The sequence below is a fragment of the Myodes glareolus genome, chromosome 14, assembly GCF_982192425.1.
Source record: "Myodes glareolus chromosome 14, mMyoGla1.1, whole genome shotgun sequence".
Classification (NCBI taxonomy): Eukaryota; Metazoa; Chordata; class Mammalia; order Rodentia; family Cricetidae; genus Myodes; species Myodes glareolus.
This window is the reverse complement of record NC_142039.1, coordinates 54,393,042-54,418,743: the sequence shown is the minus strand read 5'-3', so window position 1 is coordinate 54,418,743 and position 25,702 is coordinate 54,393,042. Positions and strand designations below refer to the sequence as shown.

At 42.6% G+C, this 25,702-nt stretch overlaps 1 protein-coding gene and 1 long non-coding RNA gene across 3 annotated transcripts in view; one reads left to right on the top strand and one right to left on the bottom strand.

Annotated features, from left to right (window-relative positions):
• Positions 1 to 8,566: 8,566 nt before the first annotated feature.
• Positions 8,567 to 11,720, bottom strand: LOC148119879 (uncharacterized). The gene is made up of 3 exons (XR_015734881.1): positions 11,616 to 11,720; positions 9,556 to 9,840; positions 8,567 to 9,090 (listed from the first exon to the last, which is right to left on the bottom strand). It is a non-coding gene; the product is annotated as an uncharacterized LOC148119879 (long non-coding RNA).
• A 103-nt stretch (positions 11,721 to 11,823) lies between these two features.
• The window catches only part of Ssr1 (signal sequence receptor subunit 1), a 29,846-nt gene continuing 15,967 nt past the window's right edge, over positions 11,824 to 25,702 (top strand). For both annotated transcript variants that reach the window (XM_085699399.2, XM_085699400.2), the window contains exons 1-7: positions 11,824 to 11,982; positions 13,997 to 14,109; positions 19,520 to 19,607; positions 21,304 to 21,566; positions 22,920 to 22,996; positions 23,716 to 23,794; positions 25,398 to 25,491. In XM_085699399.2, coding sequence (XP_085555525.1) covers positions 11,904 to 11,982; positions 13,997 to 14,109; positions 19,520 to 19,607; positions 21,304 to 21,566; positions 22,920 to 22,996; positions 23,716 to 23,794; positions 25,398 to 25,491 — 793 coding nt within the window. In that variant the 5' untranslated portion in view covers positions 11,824 to 11,903. The remainder of the gene's footprint in view (positions 11,983 to 13,996; positions 14,110 to 19,519; positions 19,608 to 21,303; positions 21,567 to 22,919; positions 22,997 to 23,715; positions 23,795 to 25,397; positions 25,492 to 25,702) is intronic.

The following is a 25,702-nucleotide window of genomic DNA, read 5'->3' as shown; positions in this document are numbered from 1 at the left end:
CTGGGACCGGAGCTGAAGGAAAGAGCAAGGGATGCCTGATGGACAAGGCCTTAGAGAAGAGTGACCAGCTTCCACAGCATAGCCTAGGGACAGGCTAGAAGACAGGAAATCCAGGCAGTGAACTAAACAAGAGTCAGACACTGAAGGTTTACCTCTCACATTAGGTCTAAGAGGCTCAGGGGCAAGGCAAAGGTTGGCTGTGGTCCCTGCTCCTACCTTCAAGGCACCAAGCTTGGCTGCACCTCAGGAGTCCCTCCCAAACCCATTCCTGTGCAGTTACTAAGCGCTCCCTTGGCCTAGTCTCTTGTGCCCTGATTCGGACCCCTTATGTCTCCTCGATGCCTTATTCCACCACTTTCACCGTCTCACACTTGGAAATTAGAGGTATTGAATTCTTACCCTACCTTAAAAACTTCTTCCTGCACGCTTCCCCTCCTGACTCCCCACTGACCTGCTGAGAGGCTGTTCCAGCCACAAAGCACTTTGTTGTAGCCTTAAGTGGGCGATCTAAACTCAGCGGGTTTCTAGTAAATATCTTCCCATATTGTCTACCAGTCTTCACAACTCATCCTAAAGACTAGATAATATGCCATACAAGGCACATATGTTTGTCTAGTTACTGAATTCTGTGTTGTGGAAGATTTTCAGGCCCTTACTCCAGAAGTCAATATCCACCACCTTCAATAATGCTCTGACTCCAAGGGATGGGTATACTTTTGTCCACACAATCTTCTTTCCCTAAAATGCCATTTCTTTCAAGCAAACATTCTTCCTTCACCCAGTTAGTTCCTCGTACTCAAAACAGACATCTTTCAAGGTTTAGTTTAAATATCTGAAAGTTTTTTTTTTCAAGTTTTTGTTTTTCAAGTCTCACTAAGTAGTTCAAGTGGTCCTTAAATTCCTAACCTTCCTGCCTCAGACTCATGTGCTAGGATTATAGGCATGCACCACACACAGTTTCTCGAACTTTAATGGCATTTAGTATAGTCTTTGTTAAACTGCAGAACAAGAGCCAATAGAAATGGCAAGAAAGAGCATGAACCCTAAGACTTGGGTTCAAGTCTTGAGATCACTTGGAGGTACCAAGGCTGCTACTTGATGTTTTAGCATTAGATCACATGACATGATTGCCTGGCGTTTAATGAGGGCTTCTGACTGGCAAATTAAATTTGAATTTAGATCCCATAAGGAACAGCAAACAGAATGATGGAGAGACTTGGAAGGAGTAAGGAAAGAAAAACACTCAGATTCAATGGTGACCACTACCCCTTTGCTAAGCTAAGCTGCGTGCTGTCACTGAGCTACACACACTGCCCTCAGATATGATTTTACTTATTTACTTGCTTGGTGACTGGGATTGAACCTGGGGTCTCATGTGTGCCATGTGAGAGCTCTAACACTGAGTAACTGTCTGAGACAAGATCTCTCTATAGCAGTCCTTGAACTTGTGATCCTCCTGCCTCAGTCTTCTGAGTACCTGCATTTACAAGGCTGTGCCTCCCGGCCCTGCCAGATGTGTTTTTAGTTTATTATCCTGGCTGGCTCGGCATAGTGACAGTAGCCTCGAAAAGCATACTCATTTTCATTTACCCTGCCTGCTGGGAACTGGTATGACGGCTCTTTCAATAAGCAAGTAAGCATGTCTGTTCATGCTGTGTGCGCTTTCAGAGGCCAGGTGTACATCATCTGGTCACATTTACCTTCTCATTCTAAAAGGACTATGCTGGGCACTCTGCATATAACTGGATATGTCAGTTCAGGCCTGCAGTCATCAATTCTCAGAAAGTTTGGGGGTTCCTTCCTCCAAAGCATGATTGCTATATGGTTTGAAAATGGTCCCCAAAGGCTCATCTATTTGAATACTTAGTCACCAGGGAGTGGAACTCTTTGATAGAATTAGGATTATGACAGATTCAATGCAATGCCCATCAAAATCCGAGAAAAATTCTTCAAATACCTCGAAAGAACGGTACTCAACTTCATATGGAAAAGCAAAAACCCAGAATAGCCAAAACAATCCTGTACAATAAAAGAACTTCTGGAGGCATCACAATCCCTGATTTCAAACTCTACTACAGAGCTACAGTATTGAAAACAGCCTGGTATTGGCATAAGAACAGACAGGAGGACCAATGGAACCAAACAGAAGACCCAGATATCAATCCACACATCTTCGAACACCTGATTTTTTACAAGGAAGAAAAAAATAACAAATGGAAAAAAGAAGGCATATTTAACAAGTGGTGCTGGCATAACTGGATATCAACATGTAGAAGAATGAAAATAGACCCATATCTATCACCGTGCACAAAACTCAAGTCGAAATGGATCAAAGGCCTCAACATAAAATCAGCCACACTGAACCTTATAGAAGAGAAAGTGGAAAGTACACTTGAACACATTGGCACAGGGAATCACTTCCTAAAAATAACCCCGGCAGCACAGACACTGAGATAAACAATTAATAAGTGGGACCTCCTGAAACTGAAGAGCTTCTGTAAAGCAAAGGACACAGCCAACAAGACAAAACAATAGCCTACAGAATGGGAAAAGATCTCACCAACCCCACACCAGAGGTCTAATCTCCAAAATACACAAAAAACTCAAGAAATTGGACACCAAAAGATCGCATAGTCCAATAAAAAAAAATGGAGTACAGACCTAAACAGAGAACTCTCAACAGAGGAATCTAAAATGGCTGAAGACACTTAAGGAAATGTTCAACATCCTTAGTCATCAGAGAAATGCAAATCAAAACAACTCTGAGATTCTATCTTACACCTATAAGAATGGCCAAGACCAAAAACCCTGATGACAACTTATGCTGGAGAGGTTGTAGGGAAAAGGGAACACTCCAATGCAAGCTGGTACAACCCCTTTGGATGTCAGTGTGGCGATTTCTTAGAAAATTAGGAAACAACCTACCTCAAGACCCAGTAATACCACTTTTGGGTATGTATCCAAAGGATGCTCAATCGTGCCACAAGGACTTGTGCTCAACTATGTTCATAGCAGCTTTGTTTGTCATAACCAGAACCTGGAAACAACCTATATGCCCCTCAATCGAAGAATGGATAAGGAAAATGTGGTACATTTACACAATGGAGTACTACACAGAAGAAAAAAATGACAGCTTGAATTTTGCCGGAAAATGGATGGAGCTAGAAAGCATTATTTTGAGTGAGGTAACCCAGACACAGAAAGACAATTATCACATGTACTCACTCATAGGTGGTTTTTAAACATAAAGCAAAGAAAGCCAGCCTACAAACCACAATCCCAGAGAACTTAAGAGAACAACGCAGACACTAAGAGAGACTTACATAGATCTAATCTACATGGGAAGTAGAAAGTAGAAAAAGGCAAGATCTCCTGAGTAAATTGGGAGCATGGGGACCTTGGGGGAGGGTTGAAGGGGGAGGGGAGCAGAGAAAAATGTAGAGCTCAATAAATATCAGTAAAAAAGGAATTAGGATTATGAGGTGTGGCCTTGCTAGAGTAGGTGTGACCTTGTGAGAGGAAGTGTGAAACTGGTGGTGAGCTTTGAAGTTTCAAAAACCCAAGCAAGGCCCTGCCCTGCCTCACCCTGCAGCTTGCAGATCAGAATGTAGCTATTGGCTACTTCTCCACCCTCTGCTTACTTCTGCGCTCCCTGTCATGATCGTAATAGACCAAGCCCCTGAAACAAGCCCTAAATTAAAAGCAAGCCCCCAATTAAGTGCTTTAGAGTCGACTTGGTCTCTTCCCTGGTGTGTGTAGCAATAGAACAATGACTAAGACACTATGTATAAATGGCCATGAGCTACTTTGAGGGAAATGGGTGTGAGGTGGTTATACTGAACAGTGGTTGTTATGGTGTCTCAGGCCTGTCACATGAGCCTGGCTTCTGCTTTATGAGGTTCTGGTATTGGGAGTTCGCTCAGGCCAGCACTGGGCTGGGGTGTCTGTTTTAGCTTGGCTCAGCTGCTACAACAGAATGCCTGAGGCTGTGTGATTTGTGAAGAACATACACTTACTCCTCATAGTTCTGGAGTTTCAAGATGCAGCCACTGATGAATCTGGTGGCTGGTGAGTGCCCAGGCATTGCTTACAGGGTGGCACTTGGTCACTGTGCCCTCTAGAGAGGTCGATTGCTGTGTTCTTGCCTGACACAAGAGACAGAAGGGGAAAAGAGCCTAGCTAGCTTCCCTGCCCTCCTGTAATGTCACTACCCACATATGTGACTGTTGTGCCCATATGACTTAATCGCCCCTAAAGGCCCCAGTGTTGCAGAAACAGTGCACCAACCTGTAATCCCAGAATTCAGGAGGAAGATGTTGTGGGAGCTTGATCCTTTTAGCCAATGACATTTGGGGGTGTCTTGCCATGGGCATGATTTTCTCTGATATGTGACCAGATAAGAACTGAGGTGTGTGCGTGGTGGGGTCTCTCTCTCTCTCTTTCTCTCTCACTTGGACATGGAAGTCTTCCTGACATACTGTTGGGTAACCTGGTCTGGAGCTTTCCCCATCCTTCTCTGGTGGATGAAGAGGTCAATGGCATTGCTTCCCACTGTATTTGTGAGCGTGTATTCCCTATTTCATTCCTTAATAAATAAGTCTTCTCAAGCATCCGTAAATTTCTCACAATAGGTAGTGGCAAGGAGACCGAAATTGAAGGTGATCTTCAGCTCCAAGGTAAGTTCGAGGACAGTGTGAGCTATAGGAGACCATGTATGAAAACAAAACTAATCAGCCCTGAAAAGAAGGGGGGGGCATTGGAAAGATAGCTCAGCATTTAAGAGCACACACTGCTTCCAGTGGGCATGAGTCTAGTTCCCAGAATTATAACCACATTTAATTATAGCTACAGGGAACCCAACACTCCCTTCTGGACATGCACACACATGAATAAATAAAAATTTAAAAAAATTCATGGCATGTTAGGATACAAAGAGGGTTATAATATACTATTTTTTTTTAAGCCAGGTGGAGTGGTGCACGCCTTTACTCCCAGCACTCAGGAGGCAGAGGCAGGTGGATCTCTGAGTTTGAGGCCAGTCTACAGAGATAAGGGGAGTCAGAGCTACATAGGAGACCATGTCCTCTGCCATGTCACAGGAGCAGCAGGTGACAACTAAATTGAGGGGATCAGCCCACCAGGAAACAAAACCCTGATGGATGAATCTCGGATAAGCAGGGCCATGGGAGCCTTAGCCCTAGAATGTTTCTTGCTACTGCCATTTTTCTCTGGTACCTGGCATGGTGTGGATGGGCATGGGGAGATCCCCACTACCCTGGATGAAGTATGTTCATCTCTTAAACATCCTGTTCTACTGGACATTTTTACCTGTGGGTTATTACGAAGATGATTTTCTCCTAAGCTGTACTGTTTAACTGAATGATTTTATATAATAATAGTGTTAGTTTAAATAGGATTTTGGGCCTGGAGGGATGGCTCAGTTGTTAAAGGCTAGGCTCACAACCAAAAATATGAGTTCAGTTCCCAGCACCCACGACTGTCTCTCCAGGTACCATAAAATTAAAAAAAAATAGGATTTTGATGATTATATTTAATAAAGATAGTAAGGGATTATGATAGAAGTTATTTAATGGAAAAAGTAAGGATAGGATAAATGTTGCCCCTGCCTCTGATAAAGCAGAAGATAAAACACAAAACAAGGAAGTGTCACACAGCTAGAACACATGAGTTTGTATTCAGGAGCCGCATAGACTGTGGTTTAGATCAGTGAGTAGGAAAAACAATTGAGTCCCAGTAGCCCAGCTAGCTTAAATTCTTTTAACCTTAATGTTGGGAGATGTGTTCAGAGTTTCAGAGTGCATCGTAGCTGAAACAAAGCTTTAAAAATAACTTACGGTTAGATTAAGATTTTTTTGTCAAATAGTTTTGAGGTGAAAAAACCAAGACAACCTAAAGTTTTAGGAAGGCACATAGCTGAGTGAGGGACTCATTAAGATCAGGGACAAAAACAAAGCAGGAACAAAAACAAACCCTGACATACCTGCCTTGCTAGGATTGGTTGGCGATCAAAGATGATGATTAATTCTTTGTACCCATTTCCTGATATAAAAACTGTTGAGTGGGTATGTACTCTAAAGATTTAAAGTAGAGCTGATTGATTGGTTTTCATATGTAGAAGTTTAGGTTTGAGATTCCTCTAAGACTCCTTGTAAGATTACTTTTCAAGATAACTAATAGAGCGGTTGATTCTTGAGCCAGGTAGCGGTGGCGCATGCCTTTAATCCCAGTACCTCGGAGGCAGAGGCAGGCGATCTCCAGGACTGTTACAGAGAAACCCTGTCTCGAAAAACCGAAAAGAAAGTTTATTGCTCCTTTCCTGGTATGTAGCAATGGAGCTGCGGGCAGGCCTGCTTTTCGCCTCACCCGGCTCCCGCATGGCTAGCTTGGCCCTGGAAATAATAACACACAAATTGTATTCATTTAAATACTGCCTGGCCCATTATCTCTAGAGAGTTAGTTACTGGCTAACTCTCACATCTTGATTAACCCATTTCTAATAATCTGTGTAGCACCATGAGGTGGTGGCTTACCGGAAAAGATTCAGCATGTCTGACCTGGTGGCTGGCTCCATGGCTTCTGCCTCATAGCCCTCTTCCCAGCATTCTGTTCTGTTTACTCCGCCTACCTAATTTTCTGTTCTATCAAGGGGCCAAGGCAGTCTCTTTATTGACCAATGAAAATAACACAATAGACAGATAACCCTGCTCCAGATACATACATATCCTCTATTTTTTAAAAGTGGACAGCCCTCAGTCTCCTCAATTGTATGTAGATGGAGACACATCAGTTGTATAAATTAGGAGTCCCTGATGTCAACTAGGCAGGATCTGGGATAACTTGGAAGGCTCAATGACAGACTGTCTAGATTAGTTAGCCTGTGAGCTTGCTTGTGAAATAGTTTGCTAATTAAATCAGTTAAGTAAGAGGGGAGGGCCTACCCTGAACTGGATGGAACCATTTTGTGGACTAGGTCCCAGGCTGAATGAAAACGAGGGAGCATGCTTGCTGTTTTTTGCCTGGGGTGCAATATGAACAGCTGTCTCTGCATTCCCCCAAATGATGGACTGGAACCTAGAATTTTCTCTCCTAGGAGCTTTTGTCAGGGTATTCTATCATGGCTGAAGTATCATGGACATAACATGTCCTTCTGCCCTTTCCCTAGGTTGGGTTTCATTACAATAGCATGGTGTGGGAGAATTGTCTGTATTCTGTCAATCATATTTTAATAAAACGCTGATTGGCCAGGCAGGCAGTATAGGCGGGAAAGCCAGACAGGAAGTAGAGGTGGAGCAAAGAGACTGGGAGTATTCTGGGAAGCAGGAAGCTTCCAGTTCTGCCCAGACCACTGGAGAGGAAAGATGTAAGCTTGCCCAGCTGGAAAAGGTACTGAGCCATGTGCTAATGTAGATAAGGATAATGGGGTAACATAAGTTATAAGAACTAATGAGTAGCCTGACCTAATGGGCCAATCAGCTTTATAACTTATAGAGATCTCTGTGTGATTGATTTTTCCTTGGGGTATGCCGGTTGTGGGGTACTGGGTGGGACAGAAACCCCAACAAGCGGGCCCTCATGCTACAATAGCACAGCTCTCTACAGGTTATACCCTCTGCCCACTTCCCCTCACTTCTCCTAGTCTTACCTGCAGCTCACCGTAGTGTGCCCAAGCTATGTCTGCCTGTTTCCATTTCCATTCTCTTACCTCTATTGCCATTGGCCCAGTTCTCTCCAGCATTTCTTGCGCTTAGCCCTTGCCTCCCAAACAGCACCTGAGCACTCTTCCCACAGCCTCTCACCAGGACCTTCCTTCCCATCCGCTGAAGGGAGTGTCCTGCCAGCTTTCAAATAGAGCCAAAGCAGGTAGGAAGCCATTCTCAGAGGCTCAGTATTGCTATGTGGTTGTCCTGTAGGGGAGGAGCCACAGATGTGAAATGGGAGTCAGAGGGTGGGGTGCAGGGCTTTACATGAATGTCATGGAATTTATCAAGTTTTAGTGGAGAATTTAAAATCCACGCAAGTCGAACTATACTGAGAACAAAACTGTAAAATGAGAGTGAAGTTTCCCTGTTACGGACACAAGACTGAAAGAAGCGGCCTCTGAGCCTTTAGTTTTGAGAGGGGGCATTAGTGGCGGTGTGGGCTGATGGGAGTGACACACTGAGAAGCAGACGCTGTGGTGTAGAAAGGGAGACTCTAGAGTCACATCTTTACACAGGTGACAGGATCCAAACCACAAATGGCTTCTGATTGGCCTATAAACATTTTACTGTAAGAGAAAGGAGGGCAAAGCCTGAGGGGACAGAGGCAGATTAAATGATGGGGTTTGTGGTCAATCCGGTGGCTGGATTGCTCATATTCTTTTTGAAGTGTGGGCTGTAGAAGGAATGGAGGCTCTCCTGTTAATTGAGACACTGGCCAGGACACCCTTGTTTCCTGTTCCCTTTTCCCATGGATTTTTATTCCCTCTGAGAAATACAATAGAATATTTAATTCTTTTTTGTTCCTTGATACATCAAAGAACACTTAAGTATATGGTCACAAACAATTAAAAACAACTGTTTTAATTGACATTTTATAAGACCTCCAAGTATATTACAAATTTAAGGAGGAAAGATGTAACTATCATAAAACCATATATCATTGGTTCAACAAGTATTTACGAGCTGGGCATGACAGTACACACCTGTAGTACTAGCACCTGGGAAGATGAGGCAGGAGGGTTCAAAGCTTAAGACCAACCTGGCCTACACAAGAAGGTTCTGTCTCAAAACAAAGTTCCCTGGTGTCAGACTGTTTTCTAACACTGTGGTAGAGTGTATTAACAAATAGGAGAGAGCTATGGACTGTATAAAAAGGTTACAGATGCTATGAAGTGAACAGGGGAGATTTGAGAGTGAGAAGCAGGAAGGTTCTAATCATGGCTGCTAGGAATCAAACTTGGGTCATCTGGAAGAACAGTGCTCTTAACCACTGAGATATCTCTCCAGTCCAAGGGCTGTAATTTTAAGGCAGGTCAGGGTACGTGGAAGAGGTAACCGATGAGTGACATTCTGAGGGCCATGCAGTCACCTAGAGAATGCAGAGAACAAACCCAGGGCTCATGCAATTTGAACAGTGCTGAGACAAACTCAAGTATCAAGGGAAATGCTTTTCTGTTCCCACATATTATAAAGGAATCAAATGACCAAGGCAGAGAATCGCCTGTCTGAACTGTCCCAATGTGATTATCCTGGATGTCCCATCTCCCCTGAAAACAAAACCTTCCAAAAAGTAGGCCAGAGGTTAAGAGAGGATTGGGCGGGGGGGAGGCATGAGAGGGGGATATTATGGAAAGCTTAAATTAATAGATGGGGCTTTAATAAATACCATGGCCAATTTAGGGGAACTTTCCTGGTGGGCACTGAGGGAAAGCTGACTTGGCTCAAGGTTCCCTCAAACACTGGCTTCTGCTTCTTATATAACTAAATGGCTGAATGTGCTGGTCTCTTCCCCCTCCCATCTTCATGTTTTTATATTCCCTAGTTCTTTACATACCAGTCACCTCTGAGCACACACATCACTGGTTTCTGCCGCACCTTTCACAGCTAATTACCCAAAGTGCTCCATGAAGTCACCAGTGCTGCCACTGCTGCAACGGCAACTGCGGAGTACCATGCAACAGCGACCATGGATGCGCCCCAGGAGCTCTCTCCCACTTTGCTGACACTTCTGTGGAGAGCCACAGGGTGGCTGGCACTGCCTTGATGTGGCAGAGACTACACTGAGTTCTCCACTGGATGGAATAATCCTGCACCTCCTCTTCAAGACCTGTTTTGAAAACTGCAGAAAGAGACACTGTCTCAAAAACCAACAACAAAAACAAATTTAAAGGAACCCTTTTGTGTCCTGAGTTAACTGTTCAGACCTGCCCTGATTTGCTGATGTTGAGAAGGTTGTCTCAGTAATGTTCTATTGCTGTATATCCCATGACTAAGGCAACTCATAAAAGAAAACATTTAAATAGGGGCTGGCATACAGTTTCAGAGGCTCAGTCTGTTATCATGGCAGGGACCATGGCTATACACAGGCAGAATGGTGCTGGGGAAGTAGCTGAGAGTTCTACATCCTGATCCCTAGACAGCAGGGAGAGAGACTGGGCCTGCCATGCAAGGCCACACCCCCTATTCCTCCTCCAATAAGGCCATTCTTAGATGACTAAGTATTTAAATATATGAGCCTGTGGAGGCCATTCTTATTCAGACCACCAGTTTTTGTTTTTCCATTATTGTGGTGGTTTGGACAAACATGTCCTTCTATTTAACTTTCTCTTTCAGGGGCTGTAACTGAGGTAAAGTTAGGCATGGAGGATCTCTCTGACTCTCCCCTTCTCAGGTCTGACTCCAGGTGGTGAGCACTTCTGGTCCTTTAAAGTTCCCAGAGTTTGCAGGCAGTCTCTCTCACCTCTTCTCGGCACACATTTCAGCTGACCTGAACTCACTGGGGTTAAATTAAGCTGTGACTTCCACTCTATTCACCAATTCCTAGGGGCCTTTATTCCCTATGTGGCTCAGAGGCTCCAAACATCCTGGTGGCCTCTTAGCCCCTGTGGTGATATGAATGAGAATAGCCCCCATAGGCTCACGGGTTTGAATGTGTTGTCCCAGTTGGTGGAACTGTTTGCTAAGGAACAGGTGTGGCCTTGTTGGAGGAGATATGTCATTTGGGGTGGGCTTTGCACTTTCAAAAGCCTACGCCAGCCATGCCATTAGCTAACTCTCTACCTGGTCTTTTTGGCACAGCACTGTAAGCTCTCAGGTACTGCACTAGCAACATGCCTGCCTCATTCTCCCTGACGTGATGGTCATGAACACACGCTCTGAAATTGTAAACAAGCCTACAAACTAAATGCTTTGACAGCCACTGAAAAATAACTAAGGCCCTGATAAAGGATTGTGTCTGGAGTGTCTCCTGAGTTTGTTTCACACTTGCCAGCTGAAGTTGCCAGAAATATACCATGCGAGATTTTGTGGAGTGGAAACAGCAGAAATGCTAGGTGATTTCTAAGTCTGGATCCATTACATTACGAGAAAAAAAAAAAAATCCCAGAACTGAGCCTGGGAGATGGTTGTGATGCAAGCCAGAGTTCAAGTCCAAAACCCACATAAGGGTAGGAGAGAAATAATTCCCAGTTGTCCTCCGACTGGCCTCCACAACTGTGCACCGGCAATTATATACACACACACAGACACACACACACACCACGTGCGCGCGCTCACCCTGAGTAAAGTGTAAAAGAATACAACTCCAGAACTTTCATTGTTTATTGCAGACGATGGGGTAGATGTTCCAGTCTGTGTTCCTCTTTCTATCTGCTTTGTTTTGTGACAAGGTGTTTACTTTGCAGCCCGCCCAGACTTGCCTAGAATTCACAACATAGCCCAGGCTGCTTTCTAACTCCCCACAATTCTCCCACATGCTGGGATTACAGCGTGAGGTGTCACTCCTCGGTTTTCATTTTATTTATTTATTTTTTTTGGTCGCTATCCACAGCCCTTTCTTTCTGTCAAAAGCCACACATGCAGGAAGTTTACGTCCCTCACGTCACCGCTACTTACCGAGGATCCCTCAAAGCAACCACTGCAGGGTAAACGTATCTGGAAGGGGTAGGTCCGCAAGGCTCTCGCGGGAGCCCCGAGGCCCCACCGCCGGCCACGTGATCCCGCCGACCGCAGGCCCCGCCCCTGGCCGCTTAGAGGCCACGTCGATGGTGGCGGGGCGGGACCACGGCTGGCGCGCGTGCGTGCCCCGCCCCTCCGGCGGAGCCCGGATGAAGTGTAACGCCATTACCGCCAGAGTCGCCGAGAGCTCTAGCGGACGCGCAGTGGACGCTGACCGGCCACACCATGAGACTCCTCCCCCGCCTGCTGCTGCTGTTCCTGCTGGCCTTCCCCGCCGCCGTGCTGCTCCGCGGAGGCCCCGGAGGTGAGGGACGTGGGGTGAGGGGGCCTGGCACCGCGGCCGCCCGGGACCGCTTCCCCGGCCGGACTCCCGGGGAGGGGGACCGTGCTGCCCCCCAGGACCCGCCTCGGCTGGGCGCCCTCTGCGAGCGCGGGCCCGAGACCTTGGTCCGCGGGATCCACGTCGGGGCCGATCTGGTCTCTGCCCGCGCGGACCCTCGACCCCCCAGCCCCCGGCCTCTGCGCTGACGTGTCGCTAGCCCCACGCGGGCGCGCCTCCATTCATTCGCCCAGAGCGGATTCGCTACCTCGACGCGGTGGATCACCGTCTTTCGGTCTCCTCGATCGCCCATCGCGGTCGGTGTGGACCTCGAGACTTAGTGTCCAAAAACGCCCCCTCCTCCTGCTGCTAGTCAGCCGCTACCGAAGAGTCCCCGCGGGATGGCTTTCTTCTGCTTTTCTAATTTCTCCCCGCTCCCCTCTCTCTTTCCTAGCCAGTTTCTGCTAGATGGAAATGTGCTGGGAAGAAGTTACTTCGAGCTTTATAAGTTTATTCATTCCAGTTTTTAACCTGGGGTGAAGACTTGGCAGAATGTAAAAACGTAGAAACTTTTTCCTCTTGCCCTTCTTGAGCTTTGATTTTTCTAAGTTATAAAATGAGTTAGCTTGAGTGATCGCCAGAATTCCTTTTCTTTTTCTAAGTTTCAGCGGCTCAGGGCATAAAAAGTAATGATCCGCGTTCAGGAGCTGTTTAGCCAAGCAATCAGGGAAGTGATTGGCTTCTACTTAGAGTTACCGTTAGAGATTTTGGTTAGGGGCGCGATGGGGACACGGGACAGATGTTGAGACAGTCTCACGGAGGTAGCCCTGGTTGGCTTCAAAGTCTCTGTAGCCTAACACAACCTTGAACTTCTGATCCTTGTGCCTGTACCTCTGGAGTGCTGGGTTTCAGGTGTCTGTCACCACACCCCATGAATGAGGTGGTGGAGATGAACCCAGGGCTTCCAGCATGCCAGGCATGCAAGACATGCAAGCTAACACTGAGCTACAACCGTTAGCCCCTTGGATTTTCTTTCTTTTTTGAAACTGGCTTTGGAGAATGAAGTATAAACTATGAATGAATCGTTTTAACCCAGGAAAGTGAAAAGACTTAAAAATACATGGTCCTGAGAACGGGTTGTTTCTCTTGGAAACTGCACGTGTGGCTCTTCCCACTGAATTGCCACATCATCAGTTTCTGAGAAGTAGTGGAAAGAACTGCTAGCTAGAATTTTGAAGGGCTTTTGAGGATTTTGCCTGAAATTGATGTAGTGTGACTTGTTGAGAAAGTTTTGTCTATAAAACTATGATTTGTAATTTAGCGTTATGGTTATAATTTATTTTTTGGTATTTTAAATCTATCTGAAAATATGCTTAAAGCCATGTGCAAAATAACTGGATTTTTTTCTTTGCTACTAGCCACGAAGATATCACTATTATTTTAAATTTTTATTACATTTAGTATGTGTGTGTGTGTGTGTGTCTGTCTGTCTGTCTCTGTCTGTACTTGTGTCTTGTAGTATATATGCAGAGACTAGGGGACACTTTTCAGGGTGAATCCTAAAGATCAAATTCACATGGTTAGGTTTGGCAGCAAGTGCCGTTAACCTACTGAGTTTGTGCTTTTTGATATTAGAAACATTCCCATTAAAATTAACATACAGAAGTTAAGACTACTATTAAAATATTATAAATATTTTTGTGCAGAGGCATTGTTTAGCTGACCAGGAAGACTGAGTGATTGCAGGCAGAACTTCTTTTTATTTTTCTTTATTATTTATTTGAGACAGGGTTTCTCTGTGTAGCTTTTGGCTATCATGGAATTCACTCTGTAAAACAGGCTGACCTCAGACTTATAGAGATCTGCCTGCCTCTGCTTCCTAAGTGCTGGGATTAAAGTCATATGCCACCACCGTCTGGCTAGAACATTTTCTTGTTTAGACTTGATGTTTAAAAATAACTGATAAAAGTTATGTGCTCATTTTTTATTTTATTTTCAGGGTCATTAGCAGTGGCTCAAGATCTTACAGAAGATGAAGAAACAGTGGAAGATTCGATAATTGAAGATGAAGACGATGAAGCTGAAGTAGAAGAAGACGAACCCACAGATTTGGTTGGTGCTACATATTATATCTAGAATGTATATGACACATGAAGATGCCCCCCACCCCTACTAAATTTGAAGTAGTCTCAATGTAATGCAGACTGGTCCTGAGCTCAAGATAGTGAGGGATAGCCTTGAACTTCTGATCCTTCTGCCTCTTCTTCCCAAGTACAGGACATGGTGAGTTATAGACATGTACTACAATACCATGTTTTATGTGGTATCAGGGATTGAACCCAGGACTTCAGACATAGGGAACAAGTATACTATCAACTGAGCTAGATACTCAGCCCAAGAATATATTCTATTTATAGGCAAATTTGATGATTATTTTTTAAGTAATGTATGAATGTGTGGATACTTGCATGTGAGTGCAAATGCCTGAGGAAGCCAGGGGCTTTGGATCTGGAACTGGACAGTACGTGAAGGCTGAAGGAGAACAGCATAATTGAGCCAGCAGCAAACCCTGACTGTTAAATTTGGAGTCTAGGTCTGTCTTTTGTGTGTGTGTGCTTGCTTCTTTTCATTCAGTAACCTGCCATGACTCCTGTAGGGGCATCTCTACTATGTAACAAGGCTCTGTTCTGGGTACTAGATTAAACAAGTGAGGTATTTCCTCTCCTTTCTTAAATTCATGTTTTTGTGGGTAATGTGAGTGTGTTTTGGGAGCAGGAGATGAAGTGCGGGTGATAAAATGCGCCTTATGATAGTAACAGTTAGAGATGATCTCTTCGAAGTTTGCTCTGAAATTTATACTCTGTAATAATGACAATAAGAATATCTGGCTCAGAGCTGAAGAGATGGCTCTGCAGTTACGAACACTCTTCCAGAGGACCTGAGTTCTTTTGCCTGCACCAACATAACTCACAAATATCTGCAATCAGTTCCAAGGGATCTAGTGCCCACTTCTGACCTCCATAGGTACTGTGTACACATGGTCTATAGATGATATACATATATCCAGGCAAACCATCCATACACATGAAATTAAAAAAAAAAAAAACGAACTAAAAACCCAGCTCAGATTAGGGTCATTGCTACAGCATTCTTCCTCCTAATTTTATTCCTGCCCAGGAATACTGTAATCCCTCCTTCATGAAGTTTGTTTTCATTTTTATGGATATACCTGACTTTTTTTTTAAGTTAACATTTTGATACATAGGCACATGGTATTTTACCTGAATAGAATACCCTTAACGTTTATGCTTTGCTGGCTCCCCCTCCTTTGAGAGACCTTTACTGATGAACCTGTGCCAAGCCTTACACATGGATGCTCTGCCTCTTCAACTCATTTCAATAGAGGAGCAACTTTGAATAGCTCACCCATGCTACCTGCTCTCTCTTCTGCTTATGGAGGTGGTCTGGATACATGGTCTAGTCTGCTGTTGCACCAGGTAGTAGACAGTGGACTTATATTCCTTTGTAACGTGAGATAAATTGTAAGGTTATCCATCTTACTTTCATATGCTTTCTATGTTGTCAGCTGCTCTCGCAAACATTGCTTGCTTTAACTCCCCTCTGGAAGGAATGTTGGCTTTGGTGTCAGAAAATGAGGACCTTCAACAGTGAACTATCCAAGTTCAACTTCTGTGCATTTCCCTAACAATGAGGTGTGTTCACTCTAAGGATCTCCATCTCAGCCTGTGGGTTGTACAGGATTCTTTGGTTTTGTAGCCTCGGCACGGGTCCTTCTTGTTGGCGCTGCTTACGAGCAGATGTGCTTACTGTCTTCCCTCCTTCAGTTGCTACTCCCTTTTTTTATCTTTGCTGGTACTTTTTCCTCTTTAGCTTCATATTCATTACCCATCAGGAGCCATCCTATATGTATAGTGAAAGTTGCTATAGTCACCAGCAACCTAATTGCCAAATTCCTGGCCCATTTTCCTGGTTGCGTATTTCAGGCTCTTTTTAATATTTGCTATTTGCACTTTGAATCCCACTGTGTTGATACCTCTTTCTCTTTTACCAACTTGCTGTTTTTTCTGCTACCTTCTTCTGCTTACTCCCTGATGTTGGTAAAACCTGATTCTAACCACAACAGCCTTCCATTGATGGCTTTCAGGTCTCCTAGCCCCTTGCCTTGAGCTCCGCAAATATCTCCACCACTTTGCAGGATAGTACCATTTTCATATGCCCGCGATGGAGTCTGGCACTTAACCAGTTTGTCCTCCCATAAGTGACTCTCTGCTTTTATGTAGCTCCAGGGAATTGAACTAGTGTCTTTTTGTTGTTGTTGTTGTTGTTCTATTTTTGTAGGAGGCCACTTGTTTGTTCCCAGCTGTTCAGACCCAAAATAACCACACAGAAACTATATTATTTCAATACTATTTGGCTAATAGCTTAAGCATGTTTCTGGCTAACTCGTATCTTAAATTAACCCATTTCTATTAGTCTGTGTATAGCCACATGGCTGTGGCTTTGCCTGGTAAAGTTCCGGCATCTGCTGGCATGGCGTCTCCTGGCTCTGCCTTCTTTCTCCCAGCATTCAGTATAGTTTTTCCTACCTTGTTCTACTCTGCCCTACTACAGGCCAAGGCAGTTTCTTTATTCATTAACCAATAAAAGCAACACATATACAAAATGGCATCCCACACTATTTCCCCTTTTCTGTTTAAATAAAAAGGAAGGTTAAACTTTAACATAGTAAAATTACATATAGCAAAACAGGTATCAAACAAGAATTACATTTATAATATTTATATTTACTTTATCTTTTATCATAACTATCTATTCTTCAACTTCATCAAAGACTTCAAAAGGATATAATATTACCTAAGTGAACAGGAAGTGCATTGTAAGCAACTTCTAAAACTCTAGAGTTGACAGAGACATCCTGCTACCTGCACAGTCACCCAAAATTCTTCTGTAATATTGGAGCATTCACCTTCAGCCTACGGGCCCATAGTATCTGGCAGACTTTTTCATGAAGTAGGAAATTTCAAAGATAGTTCTACCTATATTGACAGTTTGTCAGTCACTTTGTTCTGTGTCCTGCAGAATGTCTGTCAGTCTCTTTTCATGAAGCAGGAACCCCAAAGGACCATCTCATCTTTAGGCAAGTTCAGCAGTCATTTCTCTGTGGGTCCTGCATGCCAGTTTATGTAGCATGACTTCAGTCCAGGCAAGAGCAGTTTCTTGCCCAAATGGCTAGCAAACTCCATGAGAAGCCCTGAAGTAGATTGGTGCTGCCAGGAGCAGATGTGTCTTATTGTCATGAAAAGTCTAGTCTAAGTTCTTAAAACATTTTAAATGTCATATTCTGAAGGTCTCTGGAAGATTTGAAGAATACCTAACTAACTGAAATATATCTCTATATATCTAGAAAACCTAACTAACATTACTACAGGCTTGACTATTATAGATGATTATCTGTTAACCTATATTTCTTAATTATTCATTGCATTTTTAAATGAGCTGCACAAACACAATACCTTAATCAAGAACAGAAATATACATTCAACAAAATTGACCTTAAATTTGTATTGATAAAGCCGGGCGGTGGTGGCGCACGCCTTTAATCCCAGCACTCGGGAGGCAGAGGCAGGTGGATCTCTTTGAGTTCGAGACCAGCCTGGTCTACAAGAGCTAGTTCCAGGACAGGCTCCAAAGCCACAGAGAAACCCTGTCTCGGAAAAAAAAAAAATTTGTATTGATAAACCAAGATTGATACCAGTGCAAATCTCTGTAACATATCCCCCTTTAAATCTAAACAAACATTTATAAACAATATTTGGGAATATGGGCATAGTTCTCTCCAAACTACTTCCTGCTTTTTGTTGGGCAAAGTATCTTTGGGGCTGTTCATGGCGGCCTTTCAGGGGCTCTTTGTCCATCAAACCATTACTCTAGTCTGGAAGCAATCCACAGGTTCTCATCCTCTGTGGAAACTAAAGAACCTCTTTTCCAAAGCAACAAATTCTTAGACCCAGATTTTAAAGTCCAGATGCCTTTACGTTGGTTCATCTTAGTAGCCCCCAGAATCAAATATATCTTTGCAGTCAAAAAATTCAAAGAAAACACAGTAACTTTCTATACTCATTTTTTTTTTCTCTCCCAAGCCTTCATACATTTATTCCTCACTGACCGTTTAGAGGTCTTTTCCATCTAGATTGTCTTTCATATCTGTAATCTTTTTCTGACCAGAACCACTTTTTTTCCCTCAACATATTCTGATGTTCATTAATTGAATCTTAGTTGTAATTTCTCTCTTTCTCCTTTTTCTCAAGTATACTTTGCTACTTTATTCTTACAGAATTTGTTAGCCTTTCTGTCTCAAGTATATCCACCTACTTGCATATTGTATTTTGGAGAAACTGTATTGCTCAAGCTGGCTTCAAACTCCTATGCTCAATCAAGCAGTCCTGCCTCAGCCTTCAAAAGTCATATCCTGCCTAATTGTATTCTTTGGATCTGGGGATCTCTCTCTCTCTCTCTCTCTCTCTCTCTGTGTGTGTGTGTGTGTGTGTGTGTGTGTGTGTGTGTATCCATCATTACCACCATTTCAGTGATATTTGACAGATAGATCATTTCAGTAGTATTTGACTGATTGTAATGAGGAAATTTTATTTTATTTTTATTTTTTTCCGAGACACGGTTTCTCTGTAGCTTTGGTGCTTGTCCTGGTACTAGCTCTTGTAGACCAGGCTGGCCTTGAACTCACAGAGATTCAGAGGCCTGCCTCTGCCTCCCAAGTGCTGGGATTAAAACCATGCACCATCACCACCTGGCTATGAGAAAATTGTAATTGGTATGGAAATCTTTCTGGGCTGCTAATAATAAGGTACTTGAGAACGGGGCTGGGCAAAATGTGATTACTAGCCAAATCCAGCTCTGCTCATCTATTTATTGTCCGGCTGCTTTTACACAGCAGCATAAGTAAGTAGTAAAAGGAGAGGGACCTTATTATGGTCCTTCTTTGGAAGGAAGCTAGCTTGCCAGTCTCTGTTTAGGGACCTTGCAGTTCAAGTGTGGTTGAACTCCTATCCATGATGGCATTTCCTGAATGTGTGGAAAAATTGGAACAGAATTTCAGTCTTTACTTGAGGTAGAGTTATCAGATTCCCAGTGACTTAGAGTGCACATTTCCATGAGCAGTTCTAGGAGTTCTGTTTAATTGATGAGGTAGAGCAGAGTTACACCACTGTACTTACCTGTGGGAGAGATGCTGTGACCCAGGAGGTGGCTTTCCAGAGAGAGGCTCTTCCTTTGCACTGGGCTGTGCTGACTAGTGATCTCCCAGTGCAGGAACCTCCCCTGTATAAACTGTGATAGTGGGGAACTGTGTTTCTTTCCTCCTAAGAAGTGAGAAATGCACACCACCAGTACCATGCTGAGTGCTTTACCCGGTCTAGAGAAATGTGCGCTGCAGTGAGTGTTTTCACCCCTCACAGCAGTCTGTTGTTGATGTCGTTGCCTTTAGGCAGAAGAGAAAGAAGAAGAAGATGTGTCTGGTGAACCAGAAGCTTCACCGAGTGCAGACACAACTATCTTATTTGTAAAAGGAGAAGGTAATGCAGAATCGTCTGTTTAATTCCAATCTTTTGTGTGGTAATGCTGGTATTTAAAGGGAAAAATAAATGTTATTTGGTTTGCTAGAAATTAAACATTCTTCTCAAAAAAAAATTTTAAAAGAATGTGTGTATGTGGGTGCACATGCGCCATGGGAGCATGCGGAGGCCCCAGGATAACTTGCAGGAGGACTGTCCTGTCGGGTTCCGAGAATTGAGTCCTGCTTATCAGGCAGCCGTCTTGCCAGCCCCAAAGGCCCCATTCTTGAAACTTTCCAAGCTGTGTCGGGAATACCATTTTGTTTTGATGACTTGAATTTAATCCCTGAAACTCATGTTAAAGATTAGCCAGCAATCACACGAAAATACCAGTTAGGGGGCTTCATTGAAGATGTGAGGCAGCTTGGAGTAAGCAGCACTGCAGAGACACGAGGGCCCTTTCCTGAGCGCGTGAAGGGGAGAACTGACTCCCCAGAAGTAATTCTCTGCTGTTTGCATCCACACTCACTTTTAAAAGGAGTTTATTTTGTTGGTATTGAACTCAAGGTCCTCCTGCCTCAGCCTCCCAGGTGTTGGGATTACAGGCACATGTTATCAGACCTGTCTGGAATTTGATGGTAGTTTCGAATGTTTAAATATCAATGAAATACTAAATGTCTACAGTTAGGCCTTGGTTACAGAATAGCATTAACTTAAAAAAGAAAATTAATGTTACATATTTCTTACTCCAAATGTATGGGACCAGAAGTGGTTTTGAATATTTTATTTTTTTGAGTTTTAGAATATTTTTATGTGCATAATGAGCTGTCTGTAGGGCGGAGTTTGTTTCATGTACACCTCACCACTTGAGACTTGGATTCTCCACTTGTAGCATCTTGTTGGCAGCTCACAAAGGTTTAGATTTTGGAGCATTTCCAGTCTTCCTGTTAGGGCTACTGAAATTCCTGAGTACATTTATTTATTGAGGACTCTGTGAGGAGCATTGGTCTTTATACTTTGCAGTGCTCTTTTAACCCAGCAAACCCTGAGGATATAGTTATTGTTGGTCTTGGGCTTACAGGGGTTAAGAAACTTGTTCTACAGTTACTCAGAGACAAGATTCAAACCCAGGTCTGTCTGTTCTATAACCTGTTATACTGGGTGGAATTCAACCCATTAGCCTGTTGTACAGTGTTATGGAAGACTTAACAACAAAAACCACTAATTTTCTTGGACTTAAGTGTTCTGTTTTCTATGTATTCCAAGTTTATACCTACAAAAAGTGATTTGCTTGCTGGGGATGGACTCAGTAGTTCTTTACATACCTAGAATGTACAAAGCTGCTGTTCTATCTCCCCACTAAAGAGAGGGAATTTGTGTGTGTGACGATACCTTCCCCCATTGATTTTTGTAGTAGCATACTGAGTTATATAAACCTCTTGCAAGATAATCTTGCTGCCACGATTTTCTTAGCCTCTTAATCTGAATGTGATTTGGCTGGAATTGCAATGCCCAGTTTATCTCCTAAATTGGAACCCAGAGAGCAGCCAGAAGATTTTCAGTTTGTACTACAGCTCTAATTATTCAGAGGTAGTGTGCAGTCACGCTAAAATGCTCTGGTGGAGAGAATTCTGAAACCAAGTCCATGTCTGTGTTTCATTTTGAACTCTGAATGTTTTCTGATCCCACCTCCGACCTCTCCTATTTTGTGTCTTAGATTTTCCAGCAAACAACATCGTCAAGTTCCTGGTAGGCTTTACAAACAAGGGGACAGAAGATTTTATTGTTGAATCGCTAGATGCCTCATTTCGTTATCCTCAGGACTACCAGTTTTACATCCAGAACTTCACAGCTCTTCCTCTGAACACTATAGTGCCACCCCAGAGACAGGCGACTTTTGAGTATTCCTTCATTCCTGCAGAACCCATGGGGGGACGGCCTTTTGGTCTGGTCATCAATCTGAACTACAAAGATTTGAATGTAAGAACTTACGAGTTGTGTTTTGTCTTTGTTAGGAACCACGTGGGAGAGTGGCCATTGTTGAATAGTTTTCTGTCTGTACAAGAGCTTGTATTGTAGTTCAAACTATAATAGCACCAGGAACACAAACGTCTCTAACTTCACTTAGAAGGTGTTGAGGGAGATGGCCAAAAAGAAGCAGTAGCATAGTGGTGCGTGCACATTCCTGGGCTGTGTCCCTAGGCACTACTGTGTGTGTGAGAAAGTGACTTGAGCTGGATCTTGACAAGGGAGGATGTGTACAGTGGAGTTTGCCTCTGCTTAGACGCTGTTGAATAGTAAGACATTTGTTCTGTCTCATTTTGTTGTAGACCTTTTGCCCTTTTAAATGCTTCTAAAGACTTTTACTGTTTTATTCTTTTGTATGCTCATAGGTAAAATACAACCCACTTTTAAATACAATTTTTGCAGTAAGGTTTATGTGTTAATTTCACTTATGCCTGAAAGGAATCCACTACCGCAGGGAGTAGACCCCAAGTGACAACTTTTATATTCTCTATTGCATGAGGCTGAGTTTATTCCACTCCCTTTCCCAAGAGCATCCTTCGAGGAGTGGGTTCCACCTTCCCTCAACCTATTAATGACTTCACCTTGTGTCTTCAGCCAGGCCCTCCCTTGTGATTAGCACAGAGGAAAAGCTTCTCATTCTGTCTTCAGAGTGACATTTAAATAGCTAAAGAGTTACTTCATTTTGTGTCTAATATTTCATCTTGTTTTCAAGTATGATTGAACTGAGTTCAGGTTCAGTTTCAAAGTACTACTTTTGTAGAACAGCTATATGTATATGTCCGGTGGTTTTCTGTATTGGAAAACTAAAGTTTTGTTAAATTATCAAAGTAGTTTTAAGATAATAATGAAAAAAATACTTTGAAATTGGAAATAAATCACTGGTCCGTTCCTTAGAGTGGAATTGGTTTTCATCCAGTTTCCATTTAGAGCATGGGCCCGACTCTGTCTGGTTTGCTTCCTAAGTGGTCTGCTCCTGCAGCTGCTGAGGAGCTCTGTGGGCTGTGCTTCTTCCTACCAGGGCTCTGTGACCTTCACAACTGCCCTGCCTCCTAAAGACACCACCTCCCTGCTGCCTGCAGAAAGTAGAGGGTGGTCTTGGCAAGTTCCTAGGCATTTTTATTTTAAAGGTGAAATAACATAAGTTTTGTACCTGGCACTGAATCATACAATTACATATGGCTTTATTGTCCTGTATGACAAAGTGATAGAAAGTTAAGTCTGGTAGGATAGCAGTTTTAGGAACACTTGTAATTTTTATTCTTTCAACACATCTCGTGATTTTTTTAAAACATCTTTCTTAAACAGGGCAATGTATTCCAAGACGCTGTCTTCAATCAGACAGTTACAGTTATTGAAAGAGAGGACGGGCTAGATGGAGAAACGTAAGTAAAGCTGTGCCTGTAGACCTGGAGCTCCCAGATTGAGCTGGAAGGCAGTGTGCTCAGATCACAGAATGTCTAGAAATGGTCAGAATCTGAAATCCATACATTTTGTGCTTCTTGTGCCTATTGTACAAGTCAAGGAAGATGGTAGAACCTAAAAAACTCTTTTTACAGCAGGAGTAGTTGACTTTTTCCTTTCCCAAATTCTTTTCTGCTTTAACTGAGCCTTAGCCTATCTAACATGCCTCTTAGATCATTGCACAGATTAGCCTATCTAACATCTAATTGCACAGATTAGCCTCTCTAACAGGCCTCTAAGATGATTGCATAGATTAGGGTGTTTTCTTGAAAAATGTTTTTTCTTAGTGAAGAATCAGTGAACGTAGATGTGGCTCACTTGATGGGATTTATAAGGCCAGTTATGAAATAAGGATGTAAATGTGAGGTGAACAAAACTACTGAAATTGTCGTAAGCCATGAGTTTGAAATAAAACATATTTTAGAGGTAGAGTTTTTGACAAAGTGTTCTTAACTATAAATAAAAGGAAGTTTGTAAAGCTTGTTGCCTGAAATTAATTAAAATGCTGTATTTTTCCTACAAGTTATTTGGAAAGCTGTTATAGCATATGTTAGGATTTTGTTTTTAATTAGATACAGTAGTATGAATTAACACCAGCTCTATTTTCTTTTCTTTCTTTCTTTTTTTTTTTTTGTGCCAGAATTTTTATGTATATGTTCCTTGCTGGTCTTGGGCTTCTAGTTGTTGTTGGCCTTCATCAACTCCTGGAATCTAGAAAGGTAATTATGAATGAGCAGCTGGCAAACCACACTTAGTTGTTACGGTACTAACTACACTCTAGTTCTTATTGTAGTTTTGTAGGCTTGGAACTTTGTGGTGCCTTTTTTAATACTACCCAGAGATGAGACTTTGAATATGTGACTTGAATTTGTTGAGATGTGTGCACAAATCCAGTTAGTGTGCTAGTTACCTCTCTAAAGTGATCTTTGCTGTCTTACGGTAATGTTCCTTGAGTTCAGAAAGATTTTTCTTCCACTTAATACATTTTCCTCATGGATGTGTTGAATTATCTGTAATCAAACAATTTATTTGGGTTAGAATTCTTAGTGAGAGGGGATACTTTTTTGTGTATTCAGAATTTATAGATGGTGTAAAACTGTTTAAATAGATTACCAGAGTTTCTACCTCCTTAGCAAGCATTTTACACTGAGCTATAGCTATAGCCCTTGGGTTTTGAGACGGTTTTTCTTGTAGTTCTGGCTGGCCTTAAAGTCCAGTGTGGCTCAGTCTGACTTGGCATGGTTCTTCGGTGTCCTCCCAGGTGCTGGGATTACGTACTTTCTCCACAGAATTTTGAGATAGTCTTTTACTATGTAGATCTGGCTTGGAACTTACTATGTAGACCAGGTTGGACTCAAACTCATAAAGATTCACCTGCCTCAGCCTTCTGAGTGCTGTGCTTAAAAGTGTGTACACCATGCCCAGCTTCCTGCACAGATTTTTGATTTTTAAACTTCAGAGCAAGACTAAAGAAAATGGAGTTAAGTGGGCTTCATAGTCCAGTATTGCAACAGATAGACTATAAAAAGTCTCACCCTGTCTTTGTTTGTTTTGTTTTGTTTTTGAAACAGGGTCGGGTCAGCCTACACTGACCTTAAACTTACTATGCTGCTAAGGCAGGTCTTGAATTCCTGATCCTTCTGCCTCTCTCTGCAGTGTCCTGGAATTATATATACCACTATGCCTTGAAACCTTCATGATCTTAATGAATTCATTATTGTCAACCTATTTGAGATTTTGTGGGGTTTTTTTTGTGTCTGTACCTGCTTTATTTGATTATATTTAGCTACCAATGAAAGAGTCCTGCTTGCAACATTTCAATAATTATCTTGAATTTCACTGACTGGAACTTTATTTTCTATGATTTGATTCCCAAATGGAAAGAAAATTATTGGGTAAATAGTGTTTTTTTATTTGATCTATCAGTGGTATAACAACAACTTAGACTCTCAAGATTTATTTTTTAATTAAACATTTTTCTATTACATATATTTGGTTTTGAGTGGGCATGTGTACATGTACATTCGCATGTGTGTGCTTTGGCACATGTGATGAGGTCAGAGGTCAACTTAGAGAAGTTGATTCTTTTATCGTTTGGGACTCTGGGATCAAATACAGGTCATCAGCCGTGGCGACAAGCATTTTACTAAGAAGACATGTTTTCAACCTTCTAGCAGATAAAGTGTGTGTTGGGGTGTTTTAAAACAAGAAAATGTAATTTGTCTACTAAGATACTCAAATTATACATATTGATCAAGGTTTTTAAAATTAGAATAAACAATGCTGTGACATGTATTTAAATAGTCTTTTATGTTCTTGTAGCGCAAGAGACCCATACAGAAAGTAGAAATGGGTACATCGAGTCAAAATGACGTTGACATGAGTTGGATTCCTCAGGAAACTTTGAATCAGATCAGTAAGTATTCTTACAAACTTGGTGAGAATTTTTCTCTAAATGAAAATTAAATAGTTTCTAATCATCAAAAAAAAAAATCCTTGGTCAGTACTATTTCACATTGATCTTTTCCATTACTTGTGTAGACTCTAGTGTAATGATTAACAAAGCACTTAAAGACTTGTTCTGTTTGTAGTGTTTTGCGATTTAATTTAGAAGTGCTTTCAAACAC